Source organism: Marmota marmota, unplaced genomic scaffold, assembly GCF_001458135.2.
Source record: "Marmota marmota marmota unplaced genomic scaffold, marMar, whole genome shotgun sequence".
NCBI classification, from domain to species: Eukaryota; Metazoa; Chordata; class Mammalia; order Rodentia; family Sciuridae; genus Marmota; species Marmota marmota.
In genome coordinates this window covers 22,846,212-22,861,100 of record NW_026000229.1, presented here as the reverse complement: position 1 = coordinate 22,861,100, position 14,889 = coordinate 22,846,212, and the positions used below count along the sequence as shown (strand labels likewise).

The following is a 14,889-nucleotide window of genomic DNA, read 5'->3' as shown; positions in this document are numbered from 1 at the left end:
ACCTCTGAGCACCTCTGCTATGTGCGACTGCATCTCACCAAAGCCTCAGGTTCTCATGAGCTTGTTTTTCAAGAACTGGGTGGAGCCCATGACTGAAAGAACATGTTTTTATTTCCTGGTATGTGGGGATTTTCAGTAGAGCTTTTCCTCTTCCTAATTACGTGCCTAGTACATTGGGGATCTTACTGCTGACTCGCCATCCCACAGAGAACCATTAAACAGCTGTTCACCTGAATTTATGAACAAATTTTGGGGCAGCAGCAGTGCCTGCAGGATCTAGTTGCCAGGGACACGTGTGCATTTACAAGGAGCAAGGACAGAGTGTACCAGACTCTCGGATCTTCTCCCAAGAATGTGCAGAAGGTTGGGAAGTAGTGAATGTGTTTTCTCTCTTTTTATAAAACTTATTGTTAAGAGAGAGAGAGAGAGAGAGAGAGAGAGAGAGAGAGAGAGAGAGAGAAATTATACAAATAATATGGAAGTATGTAAAGAAAAAAACAAAAGTAATCCTGCTCTCCAGTGTCCCTGTCCAGCCCCACTGTCCCCTCATCAGAGGTCAATAGTATTAATAATTTGTCATGTATCTTTCTAGGCTTTTTAAAAATTTTACAAACTTTGAATGGGATCATTAAAATCCTCATTGTTCTGACACAATAAATGATATTAAATGCAAATTTTGGTTTTGTATGTCAAAAAATACATTGTAAAGATATGGAAAGAATCTATGCAAAGGTGGTTGAGGAGCTAGTGGGAGAGTGGGGTTGCCCTGATAGGTTTCCTGCCTCTGCTGGTGTCATGGTGGTAAGAGGATCAGCCCAGGAAAAATGAGGAGGAAGCTGTTTTTTTTTTTTTGTTCTGGGGATTGAATCCAGGGGTGCTTAACCACTGAGCCACATCCCTCCCCCCCCCTTTTTTTTCCTTTGAGACAGAGTCTAGCTAAGTTACTTAGGGCCTCACTAAGTTGCTGAGGCTGCCTTTAAACTTGTGATCCTCCTGCCTCAGCCTCCTGAGTCATTGGGATTACAGGTGTGCACCACCATGCTTGGTGAGGGGGCTGTCTTATCAATGTAGTCCCAGTCCTTGGTCTGGGTTTCTTTCTTGCCTCTGTCCCTTCCATGTTGTAGAGGTCCCCACTCTGTCCCTCTACATCTAGCATACCCTACAGTACAAGGGGATGTACTTAATGTCAGACAAGATAGGCTTGAATTCACTTTTAAAGAACGTAAGTTATTTGATCTCTCTCAATACCAGTTTTCTCAGATAGGAATAAGAGGAAAATTGCTGTGACAGAGTGCTTATGAACGTTAGTCTAGCAGATGGTCGGTACTCAGCCAACCTTAATTCTCCTTTTTCTTGCTTCCTGAGTCTTCTTCCATAAAGGTGTATTAAGACTTGGACATGTTATCCTTTCTTAAAGGGATTTGCATTTCAACAGTGATCAAAGCTTTAACTGAAGGAATTAAGGATCCATCAGCAGGAGTAGGAAGATTCTTTTCGACTGGAGTCACATGGCCTGTGCTTGCCTTTTCAGAAATATTTCATGAATGATCACTAACCCCACCTTTTTTTCTCAGAAGTTGGCTCCAAGGGTAAGCACTACCCTCGAAAGACAATTTGGCTGACTGATGACTGCTAACCTCAACCTCCTGCATTTTAGGCCATGTATTTAGTGATGCACCTAAGTCATAAAAGGAACTAGTGTCATAAGCGTGAGGTTTCAAACACTTGTTTGTGTCATAACCCAAGTTCTTCTGGCACCTTGTGAGAATTGAAAAAGGGCGCCCCCCTCTGGGAAGGCGGGGCTGTGCAGATGCACTCTTGAGGTCAGTGGACAAGGGCCTCTATAGAAGTTAGCCAAAGATGTTCTTCCTCTAGGGTAGAGGGAGGCCCAGCCCAAACTGGGAGCCCCACCCACCCCTGTTGCCAGGCAGCTTTGTGCACAATCTGCATTACCATACAGTGGGCCCATTATTTAGCCATTTTCATGAGTTGTTATTTTTTTTTTTTCTGTTTTCCTGCTTTCTTTTAGCCTCCTGAACTAAGCAATGGAGAACCTACCAGGAAACTTCCTCAGGGTGTTGTTTATGGTGTGGTGCGAAGATCCGATCCAAATCAGCAGAAAGAAATGGTGGTGTATGGGTGGTCCACCAATCAGCTGAAAGAAGAGATGAACTACATCAAAGATGTGAGCCACTGAAGGTTTTTTTTGTTTTTCTGGTCTATTTTCCTTTTATAACATGTAAGAGGGCAGAGTTGGAAACATTGATGTGAATATAATAAGGCATTTTGTAAAAATTCATAGTGTTATTTTAAATGGAAATGTTTCTACATATCTTCGTGGTAATGTTAAAAGCACAGATGTCATTCTGCATGGGATAGATACTACTAAATGAGGATCCTAGGAAACCCATCCATGGCTTCCTTTTTCCATATATGGTATGAAGACTCTTAAGAGCTTTTGTTTTTTTACGTTGGACATGCCTAATGTATAAGTTTGGACAACTCCATGACTTTGGATGCTTTAGAATACAAGTAAGAGAAACATCAACTCGGAAAGAAAATTGATCTCACATGGCAATGAGTCTGGAAGTAGCTGGACTCCAGGCTGGGCATGGCCAGGTGCTGGTTCTCCTTTTCTGTGTTCCCCATTGTTTTTTTCCTCCTCAGCCTTAGGCTTGGGACATCTTCTGAAAATATGACAGTATCTGGAGGAAGGAAAGAGTCCACTCACTTGGGATACCTTTTGTATCCCCCCCACCCCTCCACCTCCAGCCATTAGATTTCCCCTTTTGTCTCATTCACTAGGGCTGGTCACATGCCTGATCCCAAAGCAATCCTGGCAAATGGACTAAGAGGATGTGGTGGGTTCAGACCAGTTATTTGAGTGAAATGAATGCTGGCAAATAAAGCACGGTAGACCATTGCCCAAACCAAGACAATCAATGCCATTTATTTGAATGCTTTATTTCTTATCATTTTTAAGTTACAAATTCTTTTGAGAAAATTTGGGAAATTTGAAAATATATGAAGAAGAAAACAAAATCACTCATAATATTGCCAATTTAACCCCCATAGTTGTTAACATTTTGGAGCATTCTCACACATTTTAATGTCTATCTCTGTTTCTTTTAGCCCCACCCAGTATCCCCCCAGATTGACTCTGTGCTCCTATTGCCCAAACCACACTTATCAGATGAAAGAGGAAATGAGCTGCTCTAACACTGATGGGCCCCAAGCCTTGACCTGTGTGTGGCATGGAAAGTACTTGTGAGCAGCAAGGGCAGCAGAGTGCAGGGGAGGCTCCCATGCCTGTGAGTTCAGAGACCCTGCTTCCAGGTGGCCCAGCACATCACCTCTGCCTCTTTAGTATTCTGTTTTCTCATGTGAAGGTTGTGAGGCTGTCCTTATTTCATTTAGTGGGTTTGCAGATGACATGCAAAGCCACTGTTTAAAAAAATTTTTCTTTTAGTTGTAGATGAACACCATGCATTTTATTTATTTATTTATGTTTATGCAGTGCTGAGAATCAAACACAGTACCTCATACATGCTAGACAAGTGCTCTACTACTGAGCTACAACCCTCACCCAAATACATGTATTATTGAATTTAAAAAATAATAAGTGCTTAGCAGAAAATGTGAGGAAAATCTAGAAAAGCAACACACACACACACACACACATACACTGTGTGTGTGTGTCAACCACCTGCCTCAAATTCCCAGTTATTCTATCCACCGAAGACAATTTTTAGCCATGTGGATTATTTCATTCCTATCTGTTGTTGTTCTCCTCCTCCTCCTCCTCCTTTTTGTAGTGGTAGATGGACAGAATGCCTTTATTTTGTTTGTTTTTATGTGGTGCTAAGGATTGAACCCATTGCCTCACACATGCTAGGCAAGCGTTCTGCAACTGAGCTATAGCCTCTGCCCTCTTATGTGTTCTTAACATCTTGGGCATTCTAAGCCTCCTGTATTTTCCTGAAGGAAACACTTAGGTCTTTCTCATTTATATGCTCCAAATAACATACTATTGCTTTAGAGGAAAGCCTTTTAAGCAAGGTTGCAAGTCTCAAATTGCCCAAGACAAAGACAGCAGGTTCAGGCTGATCCTTACCTGTGGGTGACACGTGCCAGAGTTGCAGGGCTGGCTCTGACCTGGAATTACCAGCCTCCACTGTGATCTGCAATGTAATGTTAATTTCCAGTCTCACCTTCAAATCCATCTCTGGCCTGGTCACTCCTGTGTATGTTTATGGGTTTGTTTACTCTCTCCCTGGTGAGCATGCTGGCTCTGTTGGCTTCCTCTGGTATTCTTTAGTGACAGAGACACCCAGCTCAAGATTTCACCACTCACCACAGGTGACAGTACGCAAGCCAGCTCAGGGCCACAAATGACAGTTGTTCCATCTGCCCACAATAGAAAGTCATGCTTTTGGCCTAATTTTCCCAATTTGTTTATAGTTAATAGCAAGAAAGTAGACCCTGTTATTAGCATTCATGGGGGAAGGCTTAGGGTCTTTCCTCCTTTCTGCCCCTAAATCACCACCAACCTACAGTGTAATTAAAATGCTGTGCTTCCTATTGGTTTTCTGAGGAGCTGCACACTGTTCTCCATGATGCCTGTGCTAACTTACTAACTACCTTCTCCAAAACAGTGTACACTAGTCCTTTTCTCCATGTCCTGTCCAGTATTTGTTGTTGTTTTTCATAACAATCATTCTACTAGGGGTAGATGGAATATTATTATACTTTCTATGTGCATTTCCCTGGTGGTTAATAATACAGAATAATTTTTCATAAAAAATGTGCTTGCTATGCAAACCCACCTTCAAAATTGAGCCTCCCAGTTCTGTCCCTACACATGCACATTCTAGTGAGACCTGTTGCCTGTGAATCCTTCCTAAGGTAGATATTTTAGAGTGAGCCTGGAGGAAGATCCTTGAGACTTCCTGTCCTGTTTGAGGATTCCTGAGCACTTAGTCCATCGGCAGACATCAGAAGAAAGAAGGAAGCAGTGTCTGTTTGTGAGGTTTATTGTTTTGTTTAAAAATGTTTAAGGCCCTGGTGCTCTTCTGACAGTCACTACCGAGAACCTCAAATAGTGTTTGCTCTCTTAGACCTGGTGCCTCATGGATTATTGGTGATTATTGAGGAACCCACTTTGGATTTTATGGACCATTCAGCTATGTTTTCCTGTCTTCCATCTTCCATTAATTGCTTTTTGGCAATCAGAGCAGAAATAGAGAAAAATAGAGGTTTATGTTTGCCTTTTGGTGGTCCTCTTAGCTGTGCATTTACAGAATAAACTGTTGCAAAAAAAAAAAAAAAACAGAAAAACTTTCTACTCGTAAAAATATATATGTGATGGGAAAAGTCAGACCTTGCCCAAATGTAGTAGGAAAGTGATTGGTGAATTTCTAAAAGCCATATTTTCCTTTAGATTATTATTTGGATATCTAATATTTCTTAATCATTATGTTATATATAAAATTTGGATTATTCTCTTGTTTTCTAACTAGGTTTTGGATCATCCTCTCTAATTCACTAGATGTCCTGTACTTGAAATTATTGTTATTATTATTATTAATGGAGCCCTTTATTCATTAGTGAAGTTTTGGATATCTTGCATGAAAATGTAAAAATGCTTGATGTTTAACACTTTTTGGGCTGCAGGTAAGAGCCACTTTGGAAAAAGTAAGGAAGCGGATGTATGGAGACTATGATGAGATGAAACAGAAGATTCGCCAGCTTACCCAGGAGCTATCAGTAAGTCCATATCTCAAGTCATGGCTGTTCTAAGGGATGGTGGAGGTTTCTCTCAGCAGCTGATCCCCAAAGATACTTGAGTATACAATGTTGTTGGTTTTTAATGGAGCCACATTCTAAACAAACTGAGGGAATTTTATCACAACTTAGACTTTATTATTTAAAGGAAACTTTTGTGGCAAGGGTATCTTTATATTTGAAGCATTCCCATTGAAGTCTATTCCTAATATTCCTAAAAATTTATTCCACAGATAAACTCTGATCTGTGTGAGAAATGACTTATGGATGAACTTATTTATTGCAGCACTGCTTGTAAAAGTAAATGATTGGAAACGTAAACGTTCATTAAGAAGAGGAAAGTAGGGCTGGGGATGTGGCTCAGTGGTAAAGTGCTTGCTTGGCATGCATGAGGCCCTGGGTTCAAATCCCCAAGCGCAGCACACACACACACACACAAATATTGTATAAGAAGAGGAAAGTAATATATTATATATCTCCAACAGAAGGCATATAACTGTAAAAGAAAAAAAGGAGTAACTAAACCCTTTGAAAAGAGCTAGGGAAGGCCTTCAAGGATGAAGGGTCCATGATGAAAAATATAGGAAAAAATCTGCATAACAAAATATCCTGTTTTATATGAAACAGGAGGGAAGAATACAAACATCAAGATTGTTTTCTATATGCACAAAAGTGACTAAAAGATAATCCAGAAAGTGATTATTCACAATGGCTCCTAACTGGAGGGCAGAGGAGGGCATGGAGTAACCTGGCAGATGTGACAGGAGTGAAAGGGGGATTTGTTTCACCGTGTGCCTTGTATACTTTTTGTGCACCGGGCTAATCTATTACCTACTCAAAACTTTAAGAAAATAAGCTTCCTCTAGTTATACCAAGCTAATGCTTGTGGGATATAGAGTATTTGTTATTAATAATCCCAAAGATAGGAGTCTGTGTACACATGCGACATCCCTTCTGTGAGAGTCAACATCTGCAGGAAAGAGGACAGTTGCTACAGCTGTGCCTGAGTTTAGTTCCTGGCTGGGCTATGGGGTTTCCTGCTCACGTAGGCCCTCTGGCCTTGATTATAGTCATGGGGCTATGTAAACATACCCACTGGCCTATTTTTCCTGGCCTGGAGGAGGGGATGTGTGACATTCTCACCTAATTATGGAAATTCACTCTGTCATCCCCTGACAGACACTAATGACTATCCTCACAGCCAAAGGATTGAATTTGCAATAGAAGTGTAAACAAGACCTGCCCATTGCTTCCCATCATCATTTCTTGCATATGCTCATTTTCTCACTATAGAATTGTCCCAGGAGCCCTACCTCTCTGCCCACAGTGTCTCTCCAACTACATCCTGCAGCCAGATTAGGATTGCTAAATTATTATCATACAAGCATGCCCCTGGACAAGAGCCTGCCACATGCTCAAGTCCTGGCTTCCTGTTTCAGCTGTCTCTCTCCCACCCAGCAGGGTGCACCTCCTGCTCTGCTGTGCTAGGCTGTTTCTGTGACCTCCCACATTCATGCAAGGTCCACTCCTGAGCTTTGCTGAAAACTCCTGTCCCTAGTCCTACTGCCTGCTCGCCTCTCTGCCCAGCCCTTGGTAATGTCTAACTCTGGCCTCTGATGAAACTTCCTCAAACTCATTAAACACACACACCCAACAGAGACAGCAACAAAACAACTCTTTGAGAATTGGGTGAACCCAAAATGTGTTCTGTCAGTGGTGAGGGGAAAGGGCAAGATGGCCAAAGTCATCCCAACTGGGTTCTCCTAGCTATGATGCTTTTCAGCTGTTTGACTATAAGCAACTCATTAACGTCCCTCTCCCATTCTGTTTCTTCCCGTAGTAAAGGGCAGTGACTGATTCCTGCACAGTGACCATGAGGTCTCAGTGAGGCGCTGTAGGTGGACCTGTACATACCACCCCAAGGAGAAGTCCTGCATTTCTACTCTCGGGGTCACACCAATGTTGACTTTTCATCTACAGCTTTACTGTAGATAACTGTTGAAGTGATGTGGTTACTCTCAGAAGAAAGTTCCAGCCTCACTGAGGGTGGCTGTGGGTGTGTACGGATTGGTTTTGAGTGGCTGTCTCCTCCATCTCTCCAGGTTTCCCATGCTCAGCAGGACTATCTGGAGAGTCACATCCAGACCCAGTCGTCAGCCCTGGATAGTTTTAATACTATGAACTCGGCTTTGGCTTCGGACTCCATTGGCCTGCAGGTACTCATCGGCTTCCTGCTGCATGGCTCCTCCTGTCATAGGGCAGCTGAGCTTAACTCAGGAGGGAGGCCTATTCTTTTGTAGTAAAGTCACAGAAAGCCCCAAGTTCATGATTCAGAGTCCTCTAAGCACAACTACAGCAAAGACTTGTGCCAAGGAGTTGCTGAAGCAAGTGGAAGGAAACTTTTCCAAGCTGAGACCCTAACCCTTTGCTTTATCCTCTGTAAAATATGGCTTTGGTTTCTGAGTACAGTGCTAGAGCTGTCACTTGCTCCAACAGATAACTCAGTAGTCCTCAGTGTCTGTGCCAGACCCAAAACATCAATGACCTTCTCCCATAACCCTGATGGTTCAGGAAATTCCACCCAATCATAGAGAAGATGGACTTAACCAAAAACAGTCTATACTTTCATGACCAAAAGCTCCCAAAAGCTGATAGACACTTTTTCTTAATTTAGAAATTATTTTGCAATAGAAAGAGTCCTGTGTATCCCAAAGAATGTCTTATGTAGAGATAGAGAAAGACCCAGTATCCTACATTTGTAAAACTGTGTGTGGTCTGCTCATTTCAAGGGATCATTCTCTTGATTAATTTGATTTCTTAAGAGCCAGCCATTCACTGCTTCCCATTCTTACTCTTCTAGCCATGTAGTCCCTTACCTAACATGGAGGTTATTTTAAAGATGTTCAAAACAAAGCACTATATTCGCTTGAAATAGCTTTCCTGGGCCTAACTTTCCAAAGACATAAAATATTAGTTTTTGCTCCTCCTCCAGTTTCACAGGACTATTTTTATGCTCTTCTTAAAAGTTCCATAGACTATTCCAAGTATCTTCACTTTATAAATAATTTAGTGGATAAGCAAACAGATTTTTATGTTGGGCCTCTCTACTTCCCCCCAAGACCTAGTGTTCTCTAATAACGGCTCTATCAGCATGTGGCAGTAGTGTCAGCAGCAGCTGGCCGCCGTCCCGCTGTGGGCCTGGGTGGGTCTTGTGTTTGGGTTTGTCTGGGATGCCCATTTCTGGCGGGGCCTTTGAGTCCCCTGCTTTTCCTGGCTCTCTTTTGTATATGCCAGTTTCCCCTGGCCCCAGGCCCAGTCTCAGTCCCACTTTGGCTCTGATTTATTCAGGAGCCTTTGTTTTCCCTTCCTCTTGTCACTAAGGGGTCTTGCCAAGGCTCCCTTCCCTTCCCTCCTGGATGCCACCTCACCCAGCCCACCATCTCACCCAGCCCACCAGGAAGAGTTTAGACTTTGTTGGTAGCTGTACTTTGTTTCTATTTTTTTGTTTTATTTTATTTTTTTGCCAGAAAATATTTTTTTCCAGCTGATTTTCAAATGCTTCTGATGTTCCCCTTACCAGCCTTCCAGAAATGTATCCCCAGAGGTCAGCTGTTAGGACAAGTGCAGCCTTAACCCAGGGGTCCTGATTGACCCCTAGTTATTGTCTAGTCTCTTGGTCCTGAACATTCAGAGAATTTTATAACTAATAGATTAAACCAGTATTTGAATCCTAAGGTTGTTGGTTTCTTATTTATGCAAGATCTCAGCTTCTTCCACTTGAAGGTTCTACCCACACTCATTGTTATTGATAGGGAAACCAGACCCTTGGTTTGATTTCATAGACTATCAGTGCTGGAAAGAACTCTTGAGAGGATGTCCATTCCCTTTGTTTTATGGATGAACTGAGACCAACAGAGAGAAATTATGTGAACAAGGTGTCTAGCTAGTGGCAGAATGAGGATTAGAAGAATCCTGGTCTTCTGGTCTGGACTGTGAGTTTTATATGGACACAAGAATAGTATCTGTAGAGCCAGAGGGGATTGGAGATGGGGGTTGGGCTAGGTGCCTTCTAAAGCCCTTTAAAGCTCACATGTTCTGTGAGTCCCTGCTACTAAATGGCCTCAGTATTTCCTTTAATATCTAATTACCTCCATCAACAATTCTTTTTCCTGACTCAAATAAGGTTTGGATGAGACACTTCTTATTGTCCAAAGTGGAGGCTGAGGAAACTTCAGAAGATGATTTAACAAAGAGGACAGAGGTGTTAGGAACAGTCCAGCACCAATTTCTAAATCTCCTGAAGATGTGGATGACCTGGGGAGGTGGTAGAAGGTGCCCGGAACCCAGTGTTCAATGGTGGGGATTCTAGAGTGTATGGAAGCCATTTCTCTCTAAGGAGGGTTAGCCAAGGAGAAACTGAAGCAATAAATAGTCACACTATTAATTTGAACATTTTTGCCCCAGTGGGTGGCCTAAAGCAATAATCACCAGGCTCTTGACACTTGCCAGGCACTGTCTAAGTTAGTAACCTCTGTTCCTTCCTCTGTAGTTCTTTATCACCACCCTTCTTGCCTAAGAGAGGAAGGTGATGCACTTGGGGGAGAGGGAGGAGCAGAGGGGGGAGCGAGGTGGGGGGAGGCTCAGAGTTGTGTCAGCCACGTTGTTAACATCCCTGTGGGCAGTGATGGGAAGTTAGGGCCCTTTTAAGAAAGAGGGGGATTTCTTAATTCTGTAAAGCCTATATTTTGTTTTCTAATTTCATTGTGTGGATATGGAAAATACAGGAAAAAAGAAGAAAATAGATATTTATACTTCTATCACAGTGAAAATTATTATTTGAGTTTGGATTTACTAATGGGATTTTACTGTACTATTTTAAAGCCTGTTTTTTTTTTTTTCCCCATGAGAAGTGAGGTATTATAGTCATTTTTCCTTGGAAAGACTCCATTGTAATCCACTTCTATCCATCCTAGGCGGTGGCAGGTGGTGTTGGCAACAGCTGTGGGAGGTTATGGGGGAGGCTAGCTGGTCCACCAGGCCACAGGACGGCAGACCATGTTACCACTGTGGGAGGCCCTTAGTCCCTCAAACAGCAGGTCCCAGGGTGGTCCGACAAAGGGATGTGGTAGCACAAGACCCTGGCTATGTTTTCTCACACCTAGATGTGGTTTTGTTTTTATTTTCATCCAAATAGAAAACCCTTGTGGATGTTACTTTGGAAAACAGCAACATTAAGGATCAAATCAGAAATTTGCAGCAGACGTATGAAGCATCGATGGACAAGCTACGGGAAAAGCAGAGGCAGTTAGAGGTGGCGCAAGTGGAGAACCAGCTGCTGAAACTGAAGGTAAAGTCCGTGACCCCCCATGTCCTACTAACCTTTCCCTTCTTCTCTCACCTCCAGTCTTCAAGTCTTCCATTTCCTTTTCTCCTTTCTCTTTTTGGTTAAAATTTCTCCCCCTTGTGGGCAATCCCTCAGGGTGAAGCTTGAACTAAAAAGATTTGTTGCTGAAAAAAAAGTCTGAAATGACTGAATGAAGCCTTTTCCTGAACACAGGATCTGTATCTGCCTATTTATTCTACAAATACTTACTGAATGTTTACTATGCACGTTTGCTCTGTGTATTGCGGTTTGCTCTGGGTGGCATGTCACCAGACATGGAGGGACATCATTAGGCCGCTTGGCGGTCTTGTTGCTTCTGGAATCCAGGCTTCCAAGTCCAGGCCTGTTTCATAGACTGATGCTTATTTTTATGCTCACCAGGGGAGTTCAAGAGGGTTCTTTCCCCTACCCTTTCTCTTATTTTATCTCCCAAATAAAAAGAAAAAAATGTTACAGGAACTCAGGGTTTTTCGCACCACCTGAATGTGGAGTGATCTGGCCTCTGGGACAGAGCCCTTTCCTGCAGTCCGTGTGCCATGGACCAAGACTCTCAGATAAATGATAACCTCTGCCTAGGAGTTTCCATTTGGTGGTTCTTGGTGCCAACACTTGCTTAGTGATGAGACAGAGAATTAAAGGGTGTCAAAAGAGACACGTCACACCTTTGGAGTAAACATCACTTAACCTGTGGAGGTTGAAGGACTCCTCCCTTATCCTGAGGCTATGCATGCTGCAGACTCAGCTCTCTTGGTTGAACATTCCTTCACTTGGAAGGAGCATGGGAGCAAGCCCCCAGTGACATGAGATTCACGGCACAGAGTTCACGTGTGAGAATGAGGCCTGGTCAGAAAGGAAGCCCCAGCTCCCCCAATCTCAGCCCTGCCCACCCTCAGTGCTACTGAGTCATCTCATCTTCCAAGCTGTGCCCATTCAGGCCAATTAAAGTGCCCAAATTAGTATCCCCACTAGGTCAAAGTGCTTCCAAATGTAACATTTGGGAAGGGACACAGGTGGGGAAGGGAGAGTCCATATTTCTTATTTAAACTTAAATAAAGTCTGACCTACAGACTGGCTTAGCTAACGTAATTAATAGGATTGTGCAGAGAAGCTAAGTTTCTACCTTCTGAAAAATTCATGCATGTGGACTACCTTTGTCCTGAGCATCCTAAAAAAAATCAGTGTACAGTGCCACTTTAGTTTGTGCCCTGCTCACCCATCTTCCTTGTTCCTTCCCTCCCTGTCCTGAGAGTTTCTGCTGCTTCCCTCTACTGAGAGCTTTGGGTGACCTGCTCCCTAACTCTGTGTGTCCATGCACCAAATACCCACAGGGAAAGCTGCTGATGGCCCTGGGACCTGCAAAAGCTGCAGTTCTTGAAATGAGTCTCTTTGCAGGTGGAATCTTCTCAAGAAGCCAATGCTGAGGTGATGAGAGAGATGACCAAGAAGCTGTACAGCCAGTATGAAGAGAGGCTGCATGAGGAGCAGCAGAAGCACAGCGCCGAGAAGGAGGCGCTCCTGGTGCGTAGAGGCAGCACCCACTGGAACCTGGGACATGAGGTGTAAGGGTCAGGTTTCTTACAGGGACAGCGGGATGGAAGTGGTAGGGATCAGGGAATTTGTTGCTCATCCACTTCCCTCCTCTCTCCACTTCCTGCCTTCATTCATCCCCTTCCCTGATCAGAGTAGCCCAAGTCTTGGTCTCTAAATGCATGCCTTTCTCAGCTAACCTTGTGGCAGCATCTCCTTTCTACCTGAAATCTCTGCCTCTCCGTCCAAGAATCTTCTTGGGCTTCCTAAATCCCCTGTAAGTGCCACCCTCTCCGTGCCTGGGTCTCTTCCATTCATGCATCTAGAAATGTCCTCAGTCCTTGGGAAGCCACTCCATCTCTGCTCTCTGCTGTGGAATTTTTTTGTACCTGTCACAGCGTTGAGTTGTGTCTCACGTCTTGCTTTCATAGGACAGTGTACATTCTTTGCAGGCAGGGACTCCATGTCTGCCTTGTCTGCATCCTTAGAGGCTTAGTAAATGTGTCAGATGACTGAGTTGGGTTGCTTTTTTGTTTTTTGTGTTTTTTTCCCCTTAAGAGTGAGTTGGTGGGTTGCAGTATGGGATAAAGATCTGGGAATTCTGCATTCCAATCCAGATCTGGCCCTAATTCCTTTTATATTGTTGGCAAATACAATGACATTCTGTGAATCTGCTCAAGGTTACTTGAACTGTCACAGGTTCTTTATGCCTTTTGTACATACATTTTCAAGCAGAAAAGGAGAAATAGAGTTGAGGCCCATTAGAAAACCACATGATAAGTCTTTATTCAGAATTGAGAACCAGAATCACAGAAGTTGAGATCATCTTTTGTCAGAAATTAGTTCCTGAGGTTTGACTTTTACAGGAAATCATGGTCTACCAAGGCCAGAGCTGTTTGTAGTAGCCTAGGTAGTCCATGCCTATACTGAGGACAGGATATTTCTTTTGCAGGAAGAAACCAACAGTTTTCTGAAAGCAATTGAAGAAGCCAATAAAAAAATGCAAGCAGCAGAGATCAGCCTGGAGGAGAAAGACCAGAGGATTGGGGAGCTGGACAGACTCATTGAACGCATGGAGAAGGTACTAGACACAGTTGCCCACTTTCCCAGCCTCTGCTGCATTTCTGCAGGTGCTTTGCAGGCCTATCTGAAAATACAGAAGCCCTCAACACTGATTCCTCTCAGCTCCCCAGTTTGCAATTTAAAAAACTATAAAATAAAATATGAGAAGTCCAATAGAATTCAAATTTTTCCCTTAGTAACTTTGATTACTTAATTTCCATGCCTTTAAAAATATTATACATGAAATTCTTTACAAAAACTCCTTTTTTAATTTAATTTAATTTTATTTTTAGCATCCATGCTTTGCTAATACTCCAGGCAGGCATGTAGTTTACTCATTGAGTAATCCAGCCCTATTTGGATGTTCAGCCAACACCCCAATCCTGTTGTTTATGGGGCATGCGTCTGGGGCATGTTGACTTTTCCCTGAGACTAGGGACTGGGAGGAGCTGGGAAAGCCACATTCTCTGTGGGAGTGGTAAACAGGCTGAGGGGTGGGGATAGGGGCCTGGGAAGTAGGAGCACAGCTGAGATAATGAAACCCTCTAGAGAAAGGGAAGAGGCTGGAAACTAGACAGGAAGTGGAAAAAAGGGGAGAGGGGTAGGAGAGGGGACAGAGGACAGGAAGGAAGAGGAAGAATGGGTGACATTTAGCACCTAACACTGACTTCCTGGGGATGGCCCAGGAGTTCAGGGCCAAAGCTGTGGCTGGTTTCAGGGAAAGCACTGGCTCTCTAGGTGCCTACTAGGTTGCAGATAGAGGTGACCTGTCAAGACAGACATTATTAGCACCCTGTAACTCACTCTGCATGCTGAGAATCTTCCAACTGATGATGGAGACGGGGAAATGACAATGAGCAAGGTCACAGCCCAGGCTTCCTTGTTTTTTAGAGGAAAGGTCCCTTTACATCCCCCTCGGTATCTGCCACATAACCCCTTACAGCCCTCTCACAAGGTGAGTTCTAATCAGAGGGGAAACTGCATTAAATTCAGGGCTGTGGAGCTTCTGAGTTCACTGAAGGCTCCTTTTGAGCAAATATCCTAATTTGGGAGTTATGCTCTCACCTCTACTCCTGGGAAACAGAATCCCACATGTACTTTGTTGCTCATTTAGGAATAATATCAGTATTGAC

At 43.4% G+C, this 14,889-nt stretch overlaps 1 protein-coding gene across 3 annotated transcripts in view; it reads left to right on the top strand.

The window, feature by feature from the left end:
• Positions 1 to 14,889, top strand: part of LOC107138068 (myocardial zonula adherens protein) — a 94,423-nt gene that overhangs the window by 25,025 nt on the left and 54,509 nt on the right. For all 3 annotated transcript variants that reach the window (XM_015480612.2, XM_048793339.1, XM_048793340.1), the window contains exons 3-8: positions 2,030 to 2,185; positions 5,674 to 5,766; positions 7,887 to 8,000; positions 10,979 to 11,131; positions 12,560 to 12,685; positions 13,647 to 13,775. In XM_015480612.2, the coding sequence (XP_015336098.1) occupies positions 2,030 to 2,185; positions 5,674 to 5,766; positions 7,887 to 8,000; positions 10,979 to 11,131; positions 12,560 to 12,685; positions 13,647 to 13,775 (771 nt within the window). The remainder of the gene's footprint in view (positions 1 to 2,029; positions 2,186 to 5,673; positions 5,767 to 7,886; positions 8,001 to 10,978; positions 11,132 to 12,559; positions 12,686 to 13,646; positions 13,776 to 14,889) is intronic.